Source organism: Panicum virgatum, chromosome 6N (assembly GCF_016808335.1).
Source record: "Panicum virgatum strain AP13 chromosome 6N, P.virgatum_v5, whole genome shotgun sequence".
Classification (NCBI taxonomy): domain Eukaryota; kingdom Viridiplantae; phylum Streptophyta; class Magnoliopsida; order Poales; family Poaceae; genus Panicum; species Panicum virgatum.
Window position 1 is genome coordinate 47,548,290 of NC_053150.1, and position 14,099 is coordinate 47,562,388.

Consider the following 14,099-nt stretch of genomic DNA (forward strand, 5'->3'; position numbering starts at 1 on the left):
TGCGCGTGCAGCTTTGGTTTGGGATGCTCCGGGCGAAAGCCCTTGCCGGCGTTTGTTGGTGGGATGACGGCGGCGTCCTTGACGTCGTTCTCCCCATTGGGGGCGTCATTTTGGAGCGGCAACCCTGCTGCACAAGGTTCTCTGGGTGAAAACCCTGTCCTCTGGACGAGCGACGGCGGCGCTTTCAGCGTCGTGCCCTTTTTGAAGGCGTCGTCTCTTGAGACTCAGCTCGGTTTGTGGCTTTGCCAGTCCTTTGTCCATAGAGGCTCAGTCGGGGTTGACATCTCTGCCACGTGGCAAGCTGGAAGGGTGTCGCCGAGCCCTCGCGGAGGCGATCACTGACTTGGTGGCGGCCAGGGGTTGTCGCCTGGTGGCCGGTTGGCTGCTTGCAGCGGACTGCGGTGGCTGGCGTTGCCTGGCAACGGTCAGTGCGGCGTGAGACTGCGTCGGAGGACGGCGCTGGCGGCAACGGCATTGTGCGACAACTGGGTTTGCAGCGGACTGCGGCGGGTTGCCCAGCTTGGCTGGGGCCACCCGGTGGGGTACAACGTCGGAAGACGGTGCAAGCGACTTCCTTGTCTTGCTGCTTTGGCGGCGGTGGCTAGATGTGAGGGTGAAGCAAAGAGACGAAGTCAACCTACGGCGACGGCTTGGTGGTTTGCGGAGATCTGAGGGAGCGGGGTATCTTTGCTCACCACTCCGACGGTAACCTTTGAGACAGTCCGGGGCGGGGAGTACTGTGGCGGGCGTGGCAAGGCCCCAGCGTGTGGTGTTCTCTTCGAGGTGACACAAGAGGTGGAGTCCAACGGCGGATGCGACGAGGCCCCCGCGCGTTGTGGTGTCACGGCGGCGACTGCGAGGCAGTCTGCGAGTGGCCCGGATTCGATGTTGTTCACTCCGTCGTGAGGAGTGTGTTGTTGCAGCGGCATCGCGCGCGAAGGGTTCTGCATGGCGGTGGCCTTCTTGGTGTGGTGGTGTCCGCTTCCTTCGTTTTCTGTTAGCTTTGGGTCCCGCCTAAGGTTTCGACGACTACATGAGTGTGGGATGTGGGTGGATGCTGCGGTAGTGCTTGTTCTGTGCGGCTTGCGTCGATGTCCCAATCCGACCAGACTGAGTTGTTTTCGTTTTTTTCCTGGTTATGACCTCCTAGAGACATAATTTTGTATTTTTTCTGCTATATTAATAGAAACACACTCGTCGAGCGTGGTTCGTTCAAAAAAATTGCTCAAGTCAACTGGTTCGAATCTGTGAAATGTGATTTTTTTTTTAAAAAAGTGAAATGTGATTGTTTATTTACTAATATTAGTATCTCAACTAAACACTATGGGCATCGTGTTAATTTCTAATATATGTTTTTGTCACGTCATGAACCCAAAAAAAATGGGTTATGTACTTATGTTTGTAGTTGTATACACTAACATACCATATTTACTATGGACCTCACCTCAATGTAACTAGTAGTAGTGGTCGTAACTAATCACGTCATTTTAATAATCATACATTTGGGATGGAGATTGTGCTAACTGAAGATGATGCAAAAAACTTGTGCGCTATATAGACTTTCTCACAAATGTTGTGGAGTGTCCTCCTCGATCTAAACTATGAAATGGGGATTTACGAACTTCTCACCACGTGTGTTAGCGAGACATGAAGTTGAAAAAAAAACTTTTCCCCAACAAAAAAAGTCTACAAATCTTGAATTGCTACCGAATAATGTGTCATCAAAGTGCGTAAGAGTCATGCTTGTGTAAATAAATGGAATAGACCATGCCACCCTTCTTGAGCTATTGCCTATTGACCATCGAGGTGGGTGAAGTTTCACCAACACGTACCATGAGGCTGTTGGATGCCATAAAAGAGATTAATCCCAAGTGTACTTCTACGGTTCTACCGTCATGTGAGGAAAAAAAAAAGGAAGAGAGGAGGGGACTTATCCCCAACGGGAACAGCATACGGCCGTTACATAATACCAGCTCATCAAAACGCCGGCAAAACCAATTGCTCGCTTCTGACAAAAAAGAATTCCTTCCGCATAGGCACTAAATTATGGAGTAAGTTTGCTCTTTTCCATTATTAAAAAAAATGTGATCGATTTTTCTGAGAATGTAGAGGTCTGCTCCATGAGGACTATGCAGCAGCAGCCAACTTCAACTCCTCTTGGTCTTCAAGATTCAGAACATGGAGAAGCTTTGGCCAAGATTCAGGGATCCCTCCAGGCAAGTCAAATTCCAAGAGCTTCCCCTTCCCCCGGTAGAAATCCTCCACAGGTTGACTCTACAAAGTTCAGGAAAACCAAATGTTAAGAATAAAGGCCTGAATTCATTAAGTTTCAAAATGCCTATGAGCGCAGTGCTATTATGAAACAAAGTCAAGACAGTGCAAAGTATATCTTTCAGGAACCAAATGTTACATGCTAAAACAAGGAAACACTAGATCTTCTCTTATGCAAGCCAATGACTCTACAGATATCTATTATACAGGTTTGAACATCTCATACGGCAGAATGTTTCAGGTTGTAAAAATAATTTTTACAGAAGCACTGTGATCAAGTTATGGAAACACCACAAAACACAAAACGACAGATATAGGCCATGTTTAGTTCCCACCTTGTAAACGCAAAATTTTGCGAAAGAATCTTGCTAATTTGAAGTACTAAATGAAGTCTATTTACAAAACTTTTTGCATGGATGGGCTGTAAATCGCGAGACGAATCTAATGAGCATACTTAATCCATGATTTTGCAACAGTGATGCTACAGTAACCATCCACTAATTATTAATTAACTAGCAAGGTGGCCCGCGCTAATAGCGCGGGTAGCTAGTTTTTTATTTAATTCTTTAAAAATATTTATATTGACAGAAGAGATGTATTTTGTAATTTATTTACCTCACATTTGCTCTTGTTGAATATTATACTACTTGCAGCTTTCTATGCATATGAGTTCATATCAATCATCACTTTTTATGTTGCTTTATTCTATATTATAGTTGCATATTTTAGTACTTAAACCTGCAAAATCTAAATTTGAAGATTGAATTCAATTTTGGATCACCTTGAATACAGAGCAAATTGTACATAATTGTATTCATATAAAGTTTTTTATAATTATGAAATATATTTATATGTATTTGATAGTTATGTTTGCCAACAATCTGTAACTTAGATGTTGGAGTTCGATTTGTATCTTGCAATATTTTGATTAATATTTAGCGAAAATATATCTAGTGTAGTTGTTAGAGCACTTAAGTAGCATCTAGCAGATCTAGACCTGACTCATCATCGGAGCGAAATAAAAATGATCATGGATTAGACAAAAAAAAGTTATGTTAAAAAATAAGTTGAGGCCTCCTGCTGGCTTTGGTAAATAAATGTTATGCAAAACTTATATATATGCATGCTATGTTAATACATATATGTTTTAAATTTTTTATTTAACCGAACCTATTATCATTTTTCCCACTTTGGTTACTGCATAATTTATTTGTTTTTAGCCCATATGACTGCATATATTGGTCTACTTTAGAGTTTTGTCATCTCGGCGATAGATAGTTCCATATATATCTTTGTTGTTGTTTCTAACTCTTTTCTTTATTTTTCATTTTCTCTAGCAATTTTTATCGATTTCTCTGTCTTCTATTTTGTTCCTCGGTATATTTGAAATCGATTAGTGTGTATCGCATCCGATGCATCTAATGGAGAAGTTTCCTATTTAGTATTGTGCCTCAGGGTTTTTTTTCTGAGCGAAGAGGAGCATCGACAACGTACATTTGTTTGAATCTTTTGATTTTGTACTGTAGGGAATCGACTTTGAGATAGATTACCGGGGCTTCAGGCCTGTATCTGTGGCTAAAATAATTTCAGTTGTGGCTTCTTTGATGGAGCAGCTTTTTTCATGGATATAGAGCTGTTTTGAAAACCGTTCGGTAGAACCACTTCTTCTATTTTTTTCATGAATATATGAAAGATGTCAAATGTCCAATAGGACATGGCTATAATTTAATATTTTTCTCACTCTAATGATATTATTTATAGACTAAACCAATAAATTCACTTTTGTCCTTTTCTTTTGCCCTCATTTTCTCATTTTTCCTGCCTTCTTTTTCTATTCTCTTTTTTCTACTTTCCTTACCTGTTCAATCTTGGTGCTTCTTTATCTTTTTCTCTTCTCTTTCTCTATACTTCTTTAGAGGTATCGATCACATTTGTGTTCCATGCCTAGTGTGTACTTATAGAAGATTAGATGGGGATAATAATGTTAATAATTATCTATGCTATTTGATTCCTCACACGACTAACTCCCTGATTTTTCCCATACATCTATTTAGATTGAGCTAAAAATAGTCACATTTATTTGTAGGTTTCGGTGCTTTACCCTTTATCCCAGTGATTATTACTTGTATGGAACTATTATATGCCCATAGAATCATAATTCTTTGTTGACCACCATCAGATTAGTTTGTATAACTAAAGTTGTTCAAGAATATGCAATATTTATGATGATAATTCTTGTTTGGAGAAAGCATTGGTTCTTTAGCGGATATTTCTCTCACATTAATTAGTCTGCGTATTCATTGGCCCACACTTACAATCATAAGGTGCCAATGGTCTTGCAATAGATTGCAATATGTGAAACTCTGTGCATCATCATTATTTTTTCGTCCCTATCTTGACGTTTGGTTGCTCTAGAAGAAATGGATTGATTGAGTTCGGCAATGATTTTGAGTAGAATCCAGTGTGCTTCATGCAGCTGCATGTATTGCATGACGTTCTTGAGACTCAAAAAGTTGTGATTCGGAATCTCGGGCAAAGACTATGGTCGCGTCGTAGTGCATTGTGTTCCAAAGTTTTTTCAAAGCAATTATCTCTTTCAATAGTACCTATACAATACAACTATGGTCGTGTTGTCACGCTTATGCTGCTGCCATTTTTTTGCATCTTTAAGGAAGGTTAATGCAAGACATAGATAGTAACATGAGTTTTTATGTCATGCGGACCCTGTATTTAACTTTAATTGGATACATACACTTTTTGGTAGTTTAAAATATTGCATCTCATTAAATTGGACATGGACTCTTTTGTCCAATTTAGATCGTTAGATCTTCATTAAATCGAATGGTGTAAATCCTATACACAAATACTATTTAGATCTTCGTTAATTTGGAGTATTTATTAACTTTATTTGCCATGAAACTCAAACTTGGATTTTTATTATTGCATTTGATACTATTTATTTAGCTATTTTTCTTCTTAATATGATTCATAATCACTACACATATCAACAATAATTTTTTTAATTCTAGTTCTTGCATTTATCTATTTATTAATCATATTTGATGCCAATTTTTTATACTTTTAATTTTTAATTTAGCTATTTGGCTAATAATAATTTTTTTGTCGTGTGCCAATGCTAATTTTTTAATTTTTTAATTCCGAATTTGCTTATTTAGTAATTGTATTCAATATGGACTCTTTGGTTAAGTCCTAATTTCCTTATTTTTTTAATTCCAAATTAAGCTATATTTACTAATCGTATTTGGTATGGACTCTTTGTCATGTCTTTTTTTTAAATTCGAAATTAGCTATTTATTAATCATATTTGACATCTCATCGCGTTTCTTTACTCCATCATCATCACGAAATCGTCTGTCCATCCATCTTCGACATCCCTTCACGTCGGGGCAGTGCCATGACACCGGGGGCACATCGCGTCGGAGGCTCCCTCTGCCAGCCTGTTGCCTGCGACCACCGTGCTGCTAGCTACCAGTAGTTGCTAGGAATTCAAGTCAATATTATCTCTTTGCAAAGAGGTATTAACCGTCCAGATTAATTCTAAAACATATGTTTTTCCATCAAGCTCATGTATTACCCATGTCCCCCTCTTCTTCAATCGTCCAGAACGCATAATCCGTTTGCAAAACTTTTAACAGGTACTAACAATATGACATACTAAAAAATTAGTCAACTGACAACAGTTGGACAGTCATAGAATAACGTAAGAATTTCTAGACCCTCTCGACGAACGTGGTGGTTTGTTTTAACACTCCCTTAATAATATAATAGAATTTATACTTTTAATTTTAAATTTAGCTATTCAGCTAATATTAATTTTTATCTAGTGGTAGCTATTTTTTAATTTGATAATTCAGAATTTTCCTATTTAGTAATTGTATTCAACATGGACTCTTTGATTAAGCCCTAATTTCCTTATTTTTTTTAATTCCGAATTAAACTATTTACTAATAGTATTCAGCATGGACTCTTTGCCATGTCTTAATTTTCCTTAATTTTTTAAATCCGAAATTAGCTATTTATTAATCGTATTTGATATGAACTCTTGAGTTAGTTTGAACCGTTAGATCTTCATAAAATCCAACGGTGCAAATTTTTTTCTTTTTTAGATTAATGTGGGAATTTCTAGACCCTCTCGGCGAACGTAGTGGCTTCTTTTAACACTCCTTTAATAATATAATAGATTATGAATTAATTAGCATCTTTAGATTCGTCTCGCGATTTACAACCCATCTGTGCAAAAAGTTTTATAAATAGACTTCATTTAGTACTTCAAATTAGTAAAATTCTTTTGTAAAATTTTTTTGCAAAAAGAACTAAACACGGGCATAAAGGCATCAAATTGCAAAGTATACCAACCAAACCAGAAGTGAATATTCACCACTTAATGATAATAAAGTGTATATTTTGTGAATGATACAGCAAGTATGAACTATGAATTGAAAAACAGAACCATACCATGTCATTATAGATCCGAAGCCGATTTCTGACCACCTCTTCAGTATCATCAGCTCGGGTGATCATCTTCGACATGCAGTTATTTGGGGGTAATAATGGTGCCATGTAGATTGCTGGTAATCCATTTTCACCTTTAACATTAATGCAAGCCACATTGAAGTAAAAAACGAAAGTGCTACGGTAGCCAAATTCAAAAAAAAAAATCGCAAACTAAACACGCCCTAAGACATCTTCCCTCAGTTTTAGATTAACCACCATATCAATGTCCGTAACTCCAAGAATTTCCTGAAATGGGAGAGGGAATAATTCAGACTACAGTGACCAAGTGCATGTATGAACAAGTCTCCAACTACATCATTTTATCTTGGACGTCCTCCTAATGGCACATTACATCAGTATCAATGAGTTCAAATAGCACAGAAGTATTTAAATTTGTATCAGAAGGTACTACATTCATTTTCAGTAGTAGTCTAATACAGTAGTAATCTCTGTAACCCTTACGCAAAAAAAAAGTTCAGTCATGTAAATGTAGGAGCACCACTGCACCAGTGTGAAAGTAAAACTGTAAATTGGGAAAATTGGCTAGACGACACTCTTCAATGGTGGCTTTTGTTCTAGGACACTAAAAAAATTTAGTTTTTGCAGCACACTCAAATTTTGCACACTATGAATGGATATATCAGAACGGTGTTAGCTGCAGTAAATAAAGGCCCACATGTCATTGTCTTGAACGTTACCTTTTCAATGGTGACCGCCGCGCCGAGCTCACCGCCCCGCCGCCCAACTCCGCCCCCCAGCTCGCCGACGGCGTTCCGCGCCCAAGCTCGCCGACAGGAGAGCGCGCCGCCGACCCGTCGCGCCCGAGCTCGCTGGGCCTCCGCCGCGCAGCTCCGCGCCGAGCTCACCGCCCCGCCGCCCAACTCCGCCCCCGAGCTCGCCGACGGGTTCCGCGCCCAAGCTCGCCGACGAGCGAGCGCGCCGCAGGTTTGACAACCTGTTTGACAAGTTCGCAGGACGCACCTGTGCTTATCCAAAACAAGTTCGCTTTCAGCTTCCAAGCCGCGGCAACCGAGCTGTCTCAACCCTCAGTCCTCCCCATTCGCCTCCTCCACACCCGCGTGCCGTGCGCACCCACGCTTCATGGGCGCATCCGCGCCCCCCCCCCCCCCCCCCCCCCCCCCACGCCGTCGCCCCACAAATGCCTCCGCCCCGCCACGCGCGCTCGCGTTCCTGGGCTTGGTTCTCGTCGCCCTCTCCGCCTGTGGCGCGGTCGCGGGGCCGCTGGCGACGGAGCTCGTGCGGCCCAGCTTCGTTGCCTCTAACATCCTGTACGTCGACACCGGCGGCGCGTTCCTGGAGCCGAAGAGCGGTGCGTTCAGGGCCGCCGTGGTCAACCCCGGGAAGCAGCAGGGCAGGTTCTACCTCGCCGTCCTGCACGCCCCGTCCGCCACGGTCTTCTGGTCGGCCAACCGCGGCGCGCCGACGACGTCGTCGGGCCCGGTCCAGCTCACCGCGCAGGGGCTCACCGTGTCGGACCCCAATGGAAAGGTGCTGTGGTCCACGCCGTCGCAGCTGGGGTCGCCCGTCTCGGCGCTGCGGCTGCAGGACAGCGGCAACCTGCAGCTGCTGGGCGCCGGGAACGCCACGCTATGGCAGTCGTTTGATGCCGCCACCGACACGCTACTCCCGGGGCAGCAGCTGCACGCCGACCCGTACTTGGCGGCGGCGGCGAGCGCCACCGACCTCGCGGAGGGGGACTACCGGCTCGCCGCGACGGCCGCGGACGTGGTGCTGACCTGGCAGGGCTCCACGTACTGGCGGCTGTCGAACGACCTCCAGTCCTTCAAGGACCGCAACGTCGCGGTGGCATCCGTATCGGTGAACGCGTCGGGGCTGTTCGCGGTTGCCGCCGACGGCGGCCTCGTGTTCCGCGTTGACCTCGCGGCTGGAGTGTTCCCCGTGCTGAAGCTGGGATACGATGGCCGGCTGCGCAACACGGGCTACCCGCTGGTGAACTCCTCTGCGTCGCTCGGAGGCGACTTCGTGGCGCCGGCCAACGACTGCGATCTGCCGCTGCAGTGCCTGCCCCTGGGGCTCTGCTCGCCGATCGGCGACGGTGTCTGTAAGGTGGGAGCAGACGGAGGGAACGGCTGGCAAACGGTGATGTTTGGCTTTCTTATGCGCGCGCGTTGGTTGCAGAGCTCAAAGACGATCCTGCTCTTAGCAAGTTCGATGCCGTCATGGACAGGAGTGAAAAGCTTCATGAGAAAGGTGGTTGTTTTCCCGCTGCTTACTCTCTTTCCTTCCTTTTCCCTCGCTAGTTTCCTTAAGCGCATTGCGATTTTGGTGCTGATTATGTTAATTGTTCAGTCAATCAATGGTTGGTTGAGTGCTAGGTATATGAATACCTCGCTTTGTAGTAATTAGTTGCCGAAAATTATGCACCAAGAATGTTCCTTTCTTTGTCGAACCATACTGCAAAAGGGCATTTTTCTCATCTACTATATATTTTTAACTCGACATTTCTACCGAAATTGCACAACAAACTGTGATATGCAGAATCAAACAATATATCTTATCATGTTTCATAATAAATTGTCAAACAAGCATGTCTTAATGGTCCAATCTGCTTCCTGATCATTTGCTAGTGCAAAGACCACTGGAGCAGCTCGTAGATGGTGAGGCTCTGCAGGAACTTGCTAATGTTCTGGTCTCGTCGACCAAGGAGGAAAACAGAAATGGGCCGACCCCATCTGAATTTGTTACAGTCCTGCTCAGGAAGTTTGGTGTTACAGCCACACCGCTTAATGATTCTAATGAGTCAATCGACTGGTCGAGTCTTGGTGCTGCAACATCGACATTGTTCATGACAGCAACCGGGTGCCAAACAATGTAAAATCTTACTTCCCTTACTCAAATATTTGTTGAGGTGATTGGTTTGTTCACAAGCTGCAGTTTCAGAAATCTGAATCGTTTGTGTGCCTCCTGTTTGATGATAGGCATGGTCCTATGGATCTTGCAATCAAGGAACGGAGGTGTGTGTTTAGAAGAGAATCTGGCCGCTTAGACAGTAGACCTGCAGAGGTGAGTTCTAATTTCTTACCACGTTAAGGAGATCAAATTTCTGGTAACTTGAAAAAGTTTATTAGAGATTAATTAGGGAGAATTCAGCTGCACCCTTGCAAGAATAGCCTTCACAATATACAAAGAGCCAGAGCATTTTAATTTTTGCGTGCATTAACAGTCCAGCCACAAACTAAAAGATGAATTATTAATCAATTATCACTGAAGTGTTCACATATTTTTGAATTTACACAGCCTCTGTGTAAATGATTTGTGCGATGGGTTGATTATTTTCCTCAATTCTCATTGAATGGTGACACTCACACCATCTTTCTGTTGACCGCATGACTGATTTTCTATCTTTTTCATTGTTTCAAGTACTTATGTTGATCACTGAATCATTCTCTTTAATTGATTTTTCTATGTCAAGATATGACATAGTACTTTTTTTCCAGCCTGATGCTTTGGCTCCAGACCAGGATGAAAGGAATGACACCGATAAGAACATAGCTGTCATGTTCAGCCTCCTAGTACATCACAAAAGTATAAAGCTGGAACATCTCATTTTGAACCGGCAGTCCTTTGCACAAACCGTTGAGAACTTATTTGCGCTCTCATTTCTGGTGAAGGATGGGAGAGCTGAGATAAACGTGGTTGATAGTGGGGATCATTTTGTCGGTAAGCTTTTTTTTTCTTTTGATAATCCATCGCACACACCAATGTGAATGCTGATCAGTTCGTGGTTTACATTCTTATTATAGCTCCAAGGAATGCTCCTGCAGCTGGATTGATAGCCTCCAGGAAAGTGACCAACAGCCAATTTGTGTTCCGGTTTGATACTGAGGACTGGCAGGTAGTAACCTATTGGGTCACTAAGCTTAATCTTCCACCTTTAATAGTTCCGTGCTATCTCCCATCCATATAATTCAGCTTCCTGCATTGATATCCATCGGTCGTTCTTGATGTTTTGCCATATTCTGCATGCTCACAGATAATGCAACGAGTGGTCAAGCCAGGAGAGGAAGTAATGCCTCACAGAAGTAGTTACCATGGGGGTGAATACAGGAACACACAATCATGTCCTACTCGTGATTGCACTAAGCTGGTTTCAGATTCTGAACATCTGAAAGAAGACAAGTTTGCAAAAGAAGACCCAGCAGAGTTCACAGATGACGAAGCAGTGAAGGATAAGTTGACCAATTGGTGCTCTGAAGATGACACTCCAAAGAAGAGGAGAAGACAGCATGTGGCTAGGAGGTTGTTTTCTGCAGATGACTAGGAAGAAAGAGCAACTGAGCAAGACGAAGCAGGCTCTCTAACATAGCAAGTTAACACTACAACAATAACAACAACATAGCCTTTTTTCCCAAGCAAGTTGGGGTAGGCTAGAGATGAAACCCGAAAGAAATAAGTTCAAGGTTCAGGCACATTGATAGCTAGTCTCCAAGCGCTCCTATCCAAAGCTATCTCTTTAGAGATATTCCAATCCGTAAGGTCTCTCATAACCGACTCATCCCACGTCAGTTTAGGTCTACCTTTACCCCTCTTTACATTATCGACCCGCTCAAGAACCCCATTACGCACCGGCGCCTCAGGAGGCCTTCGTTGGACATGTCCAAACCATCTCAGCCGATGCTGGGTAAGTTTCTCCTCAATTGGTGCCACTCCGACCCTATCCCGAATAACTTCGTTCCAGACTCTATCCCTCCTTGTGTGCCCGCAAAACCACCGCAACATCCGCATCTCTGCTACACTCAGTTGCTGGACATGTCGCCTTTTTGTAGGCCAACATTCAGCACCGTATAGCATCGCCGGACGAATTGATGTCCTATAGAATTTGTCTTTTAGCTTTTGTGGCACCCTCTTGTCACAAAGGATGCCAGAAGCTTGCCACCATTTCAACCAGCCAGCTGAAATTCTATGCCTAACATCTTCATCAATGTCGCCATCCTTTTGTAGCACCGATCCTAAATACCGAAAAGTATCCTTCTGGACCACCACTTGTCCATCTAGACTAACGTCTCCCCCCTCATGCCTAGTCGCGCTGAAATCGCACATCATGTACTCGGTGTTGGTCCTACTAAGTCTGAACCCTTTCGACTCTAACGTGCGTCTCCACAGCTCTAACTTCCTATTAACCCCTGCCCTACTCTCGTCAACTAGCACCACATCATCAGCAAAGAGTATACACCAAGGGATCTCACCTTGTATATCCCTTGTGACCTCATCCATCACTAAAGCAAATAAATAAGGGCTTAATGCTGACTCCTGGTGTAGGCCTATGTTAATAGAAAAGTCAGTGGTGTTGCCATCACATGTCCGGACAAACGTCGTCGCATCCTTGTACATATCCTTAATGAGGGTAATGTACTTAGTTGGGACTTTGTGCTTCTCCAAGGCCCACCACATGACATTTCTCGGTACTTTGTCATATGCCTTCTCAAGGTCAATGAAGACCATGTGCAAGTCCTTCTTATGTTCTCTATATCTCTCCATCAATTGTCGTATTAAGAAAATCGCCTCCATGGTTGACCTTCCAGGCATGAACCCAAATTGGTTTTGGGTCACACTTGTCACTCTTCTTAGGCGATGCTCGATAACCCTCTCCCAAAGCTTCATCGTATGGCTCATCAGTTTAATCCCACGGTAGTTAGTACAACTTTGAAAATCACCCTTGTTTTTGAAGATAGGTACTAATATACTTCTCCATTCTTCCGGCATCTTGTTTGACCGAAAAATGAGATTAAAAAGCTTAGTTAATCATACTATTGCTCTATCTCCTAGGCATCTCCACACCTCAATGGGGATACCATCAGGGTCCATCGATTTACCTCCCTTCATCCTCTTCAAAGCCTCCCCGATCTCTACCTCCTGAATTCTCCTCACAAAACGTCTGTTGGTATCGTCAAAAGAGTCATCTAACTCAAGGGTAGGGCCCTCATTCTCCCCATTAAACAACTTGTCGAAGTACTCTCTCCATCTATCCATGATCTCCTCATCCTTCACTAGCAGTCGATCTGTCCCATCCTTAATGCATTTGATTTGGTTGATGTCCCTTGTCTTCCGCTCGCGGATACTAGCCATCCTATAAATGTCATTCTCCCATTCTTTCGTGCCTAGCCGCTGATACAGGTCATCATACGCCTTACCCATTGCTACATTCACAGCTCGCTTTGCAACCCTCTTCGCTAATTTATAGCCCTCGATGTTGGCTGCACTCTTGTCAAGGTGGAGGCGCTTGAAACACTCCTTCTCCTTAATAGCCCTTTGCACCTCGTCATTCCACCACCAGATGTCTTTCCCCTCCTGTTTGCCTCCCCTACTCACGCCAAACACCTCTGAGGCCACCTTCCGAACACATGTTGCCATCTTTAGCCACATGTCATATGTGTCTTCTCCTTCTTCCCAAGGCCCCTCACCTAGCATCCTTTCCTTAAACGCTTGTGCCGCTTCCCCTCTAAGCTTCCACCACTTTGTTCTCGCAATCTTGGCACGTTTGTCCCGGTGGACACATACCCGAAGACGAAAGTCCGCCACCACAAGCTTGTGTTGAGGGACAACACACTCCCCAGGTATCATCTTACAATCTAAGCAATCACGTCTATCCTCCCTCCTAGCAAGGATAAAGTCGATCTGGCTCGAGTGTTGTCCACTACGAAACGTCACAAGATGGGATTCCCTCTTCTTAAACACGGTATTCGCTATCAACAAGTCGTAGGCTAACGCGAAGTTCAACACATCCTCCCCCTCTTGACTCCTGCTACCGTACCCAAAACCCCCGTGCACTCGCTCGAACCCTACATTAGTCGCACCCACATGGCCGTTGAGATCTCCTCCTATGAAGAGTTTCTCGCTGGTAGGCACGGTATTAATCATGCTATCTAGATCTTCCCAGAACTGCATCTTGGTGCTCTCACTAAGACCTACATGAGGGGCATAGGCACTGATCACATTCAAAACCGAATCTCCAACTACCAACTGGATTAGGATAATCCGGTCGCCTTGCCTTCTAACCTCTACGACTCCATCCTTAAGGCTCCTATCAATCAAGATGCCTACACCATTCCTACCCGGAGTTGCTCCCGTGTACCAAAGCTTGAAGCCAGTATCCTCAACCTACTTCGTCCTCTGGCCCTTCCATTTAGTCTCCTGAACGCATAGAATATTTACACGCCTCCTAATTGCTACATCAACTAGCTCTCGCAACTTACCCGTTAGGGACCCTACGTTCCAACTAACTATACGAATCCTAATTGGCTCGGCTAGCTTCCTTACCCTTCGCACCCGTC

General features: G+C 43.9%; 1 protein-coding gene and 1 long non-coding RNA gene across 6 annotated transcripts; one reads left to right on the forward strand and one right to left on the reverse strand.

Moving 5' to 3' along the window:
• Window positions 1-2,025: 2,025 nt before the first annotated feature.
• LOC120679981 lies at window positions 2,026-7,131 on the reverse strand. Its single transcript, XR_005677417.1, has 2 exons — window positions 6,748-7,131; window positions 2,026-2,274 (listed from the first exon to the last, which is right to left on the reverse strand). It is a non-coding gene; the product is annotated as an uncharacterized LOC120679981 (long non-coding RNA).
• Window positions 7,132-7,508: 377 nt separating this feature from the next.
• Window positions 7,509-11,239, forward strand: LOC120679982 (non-structural maintenance of chromosomes element 4 homolog A-like). 5 transcript variants are annotated; one of them, XM_039961635.1, is made up of 7 exons: window positions 8,750-8,874; window positions 8,947-9,018; window positions 9,396-9,639; window positions 9,747-9,831; window positions 10,266-10,488; window positions 10,572-10,663; window positions 10,802-11,239. In XM_039961635.1, the coding sequence occupies exons 2-7, from the start codon at window positions 8,988-8,990 to the stop codon at window positions 11,087-11,089; spliced, it is 963 nt and encodes a 320-aa protein (XP_039817569.1). In that variant the 5' UTR covers window positions 8,750-8,874; window positions 8,947-8,987; the 3' UTR covers window positions 11,090-11,239. The 5 variants fall into 5 exon arrangements, 4 of the variants coding, with proteins under 4 accessions (XP_039817567.1, XP_039817566.1, XP_039817569.1 ...); XM_039961634.1 differs by having other exon boundaries at window positions 8,855-9,018; XR_005677419.1 differs by lacking the exons at window positions 8,750-8,874; window positions 8,947-9,018; window positions 10,802-11,239 and having other exon boundaries at window positions 9,583-9,639; window positions 10,241-10,353; window positions 10,440-10,488.
• Window positions 11,240-14,099: the final 2,860 nt, after the last annotated feature.

What these genes read in the sequence shown, in the direction of transcription:
- LOC120679982 (XM_039961632.1), top strand. Translation starts at nt 7,888, where the DNA reads ATGGGCGCATCCGCGCCCCCCCCCCCCCCCCCCCCCCCCCCACGCCGT. An exon ending in TGAAAAGCTTCATGAGAAAG is followed by an intron (nt 9,019 to 9,395) that starts GTGGTTGTTTTC and finishes ATCATTTGCTAG; the next exon opens with TGCAAAGACCACTGGAGCAG.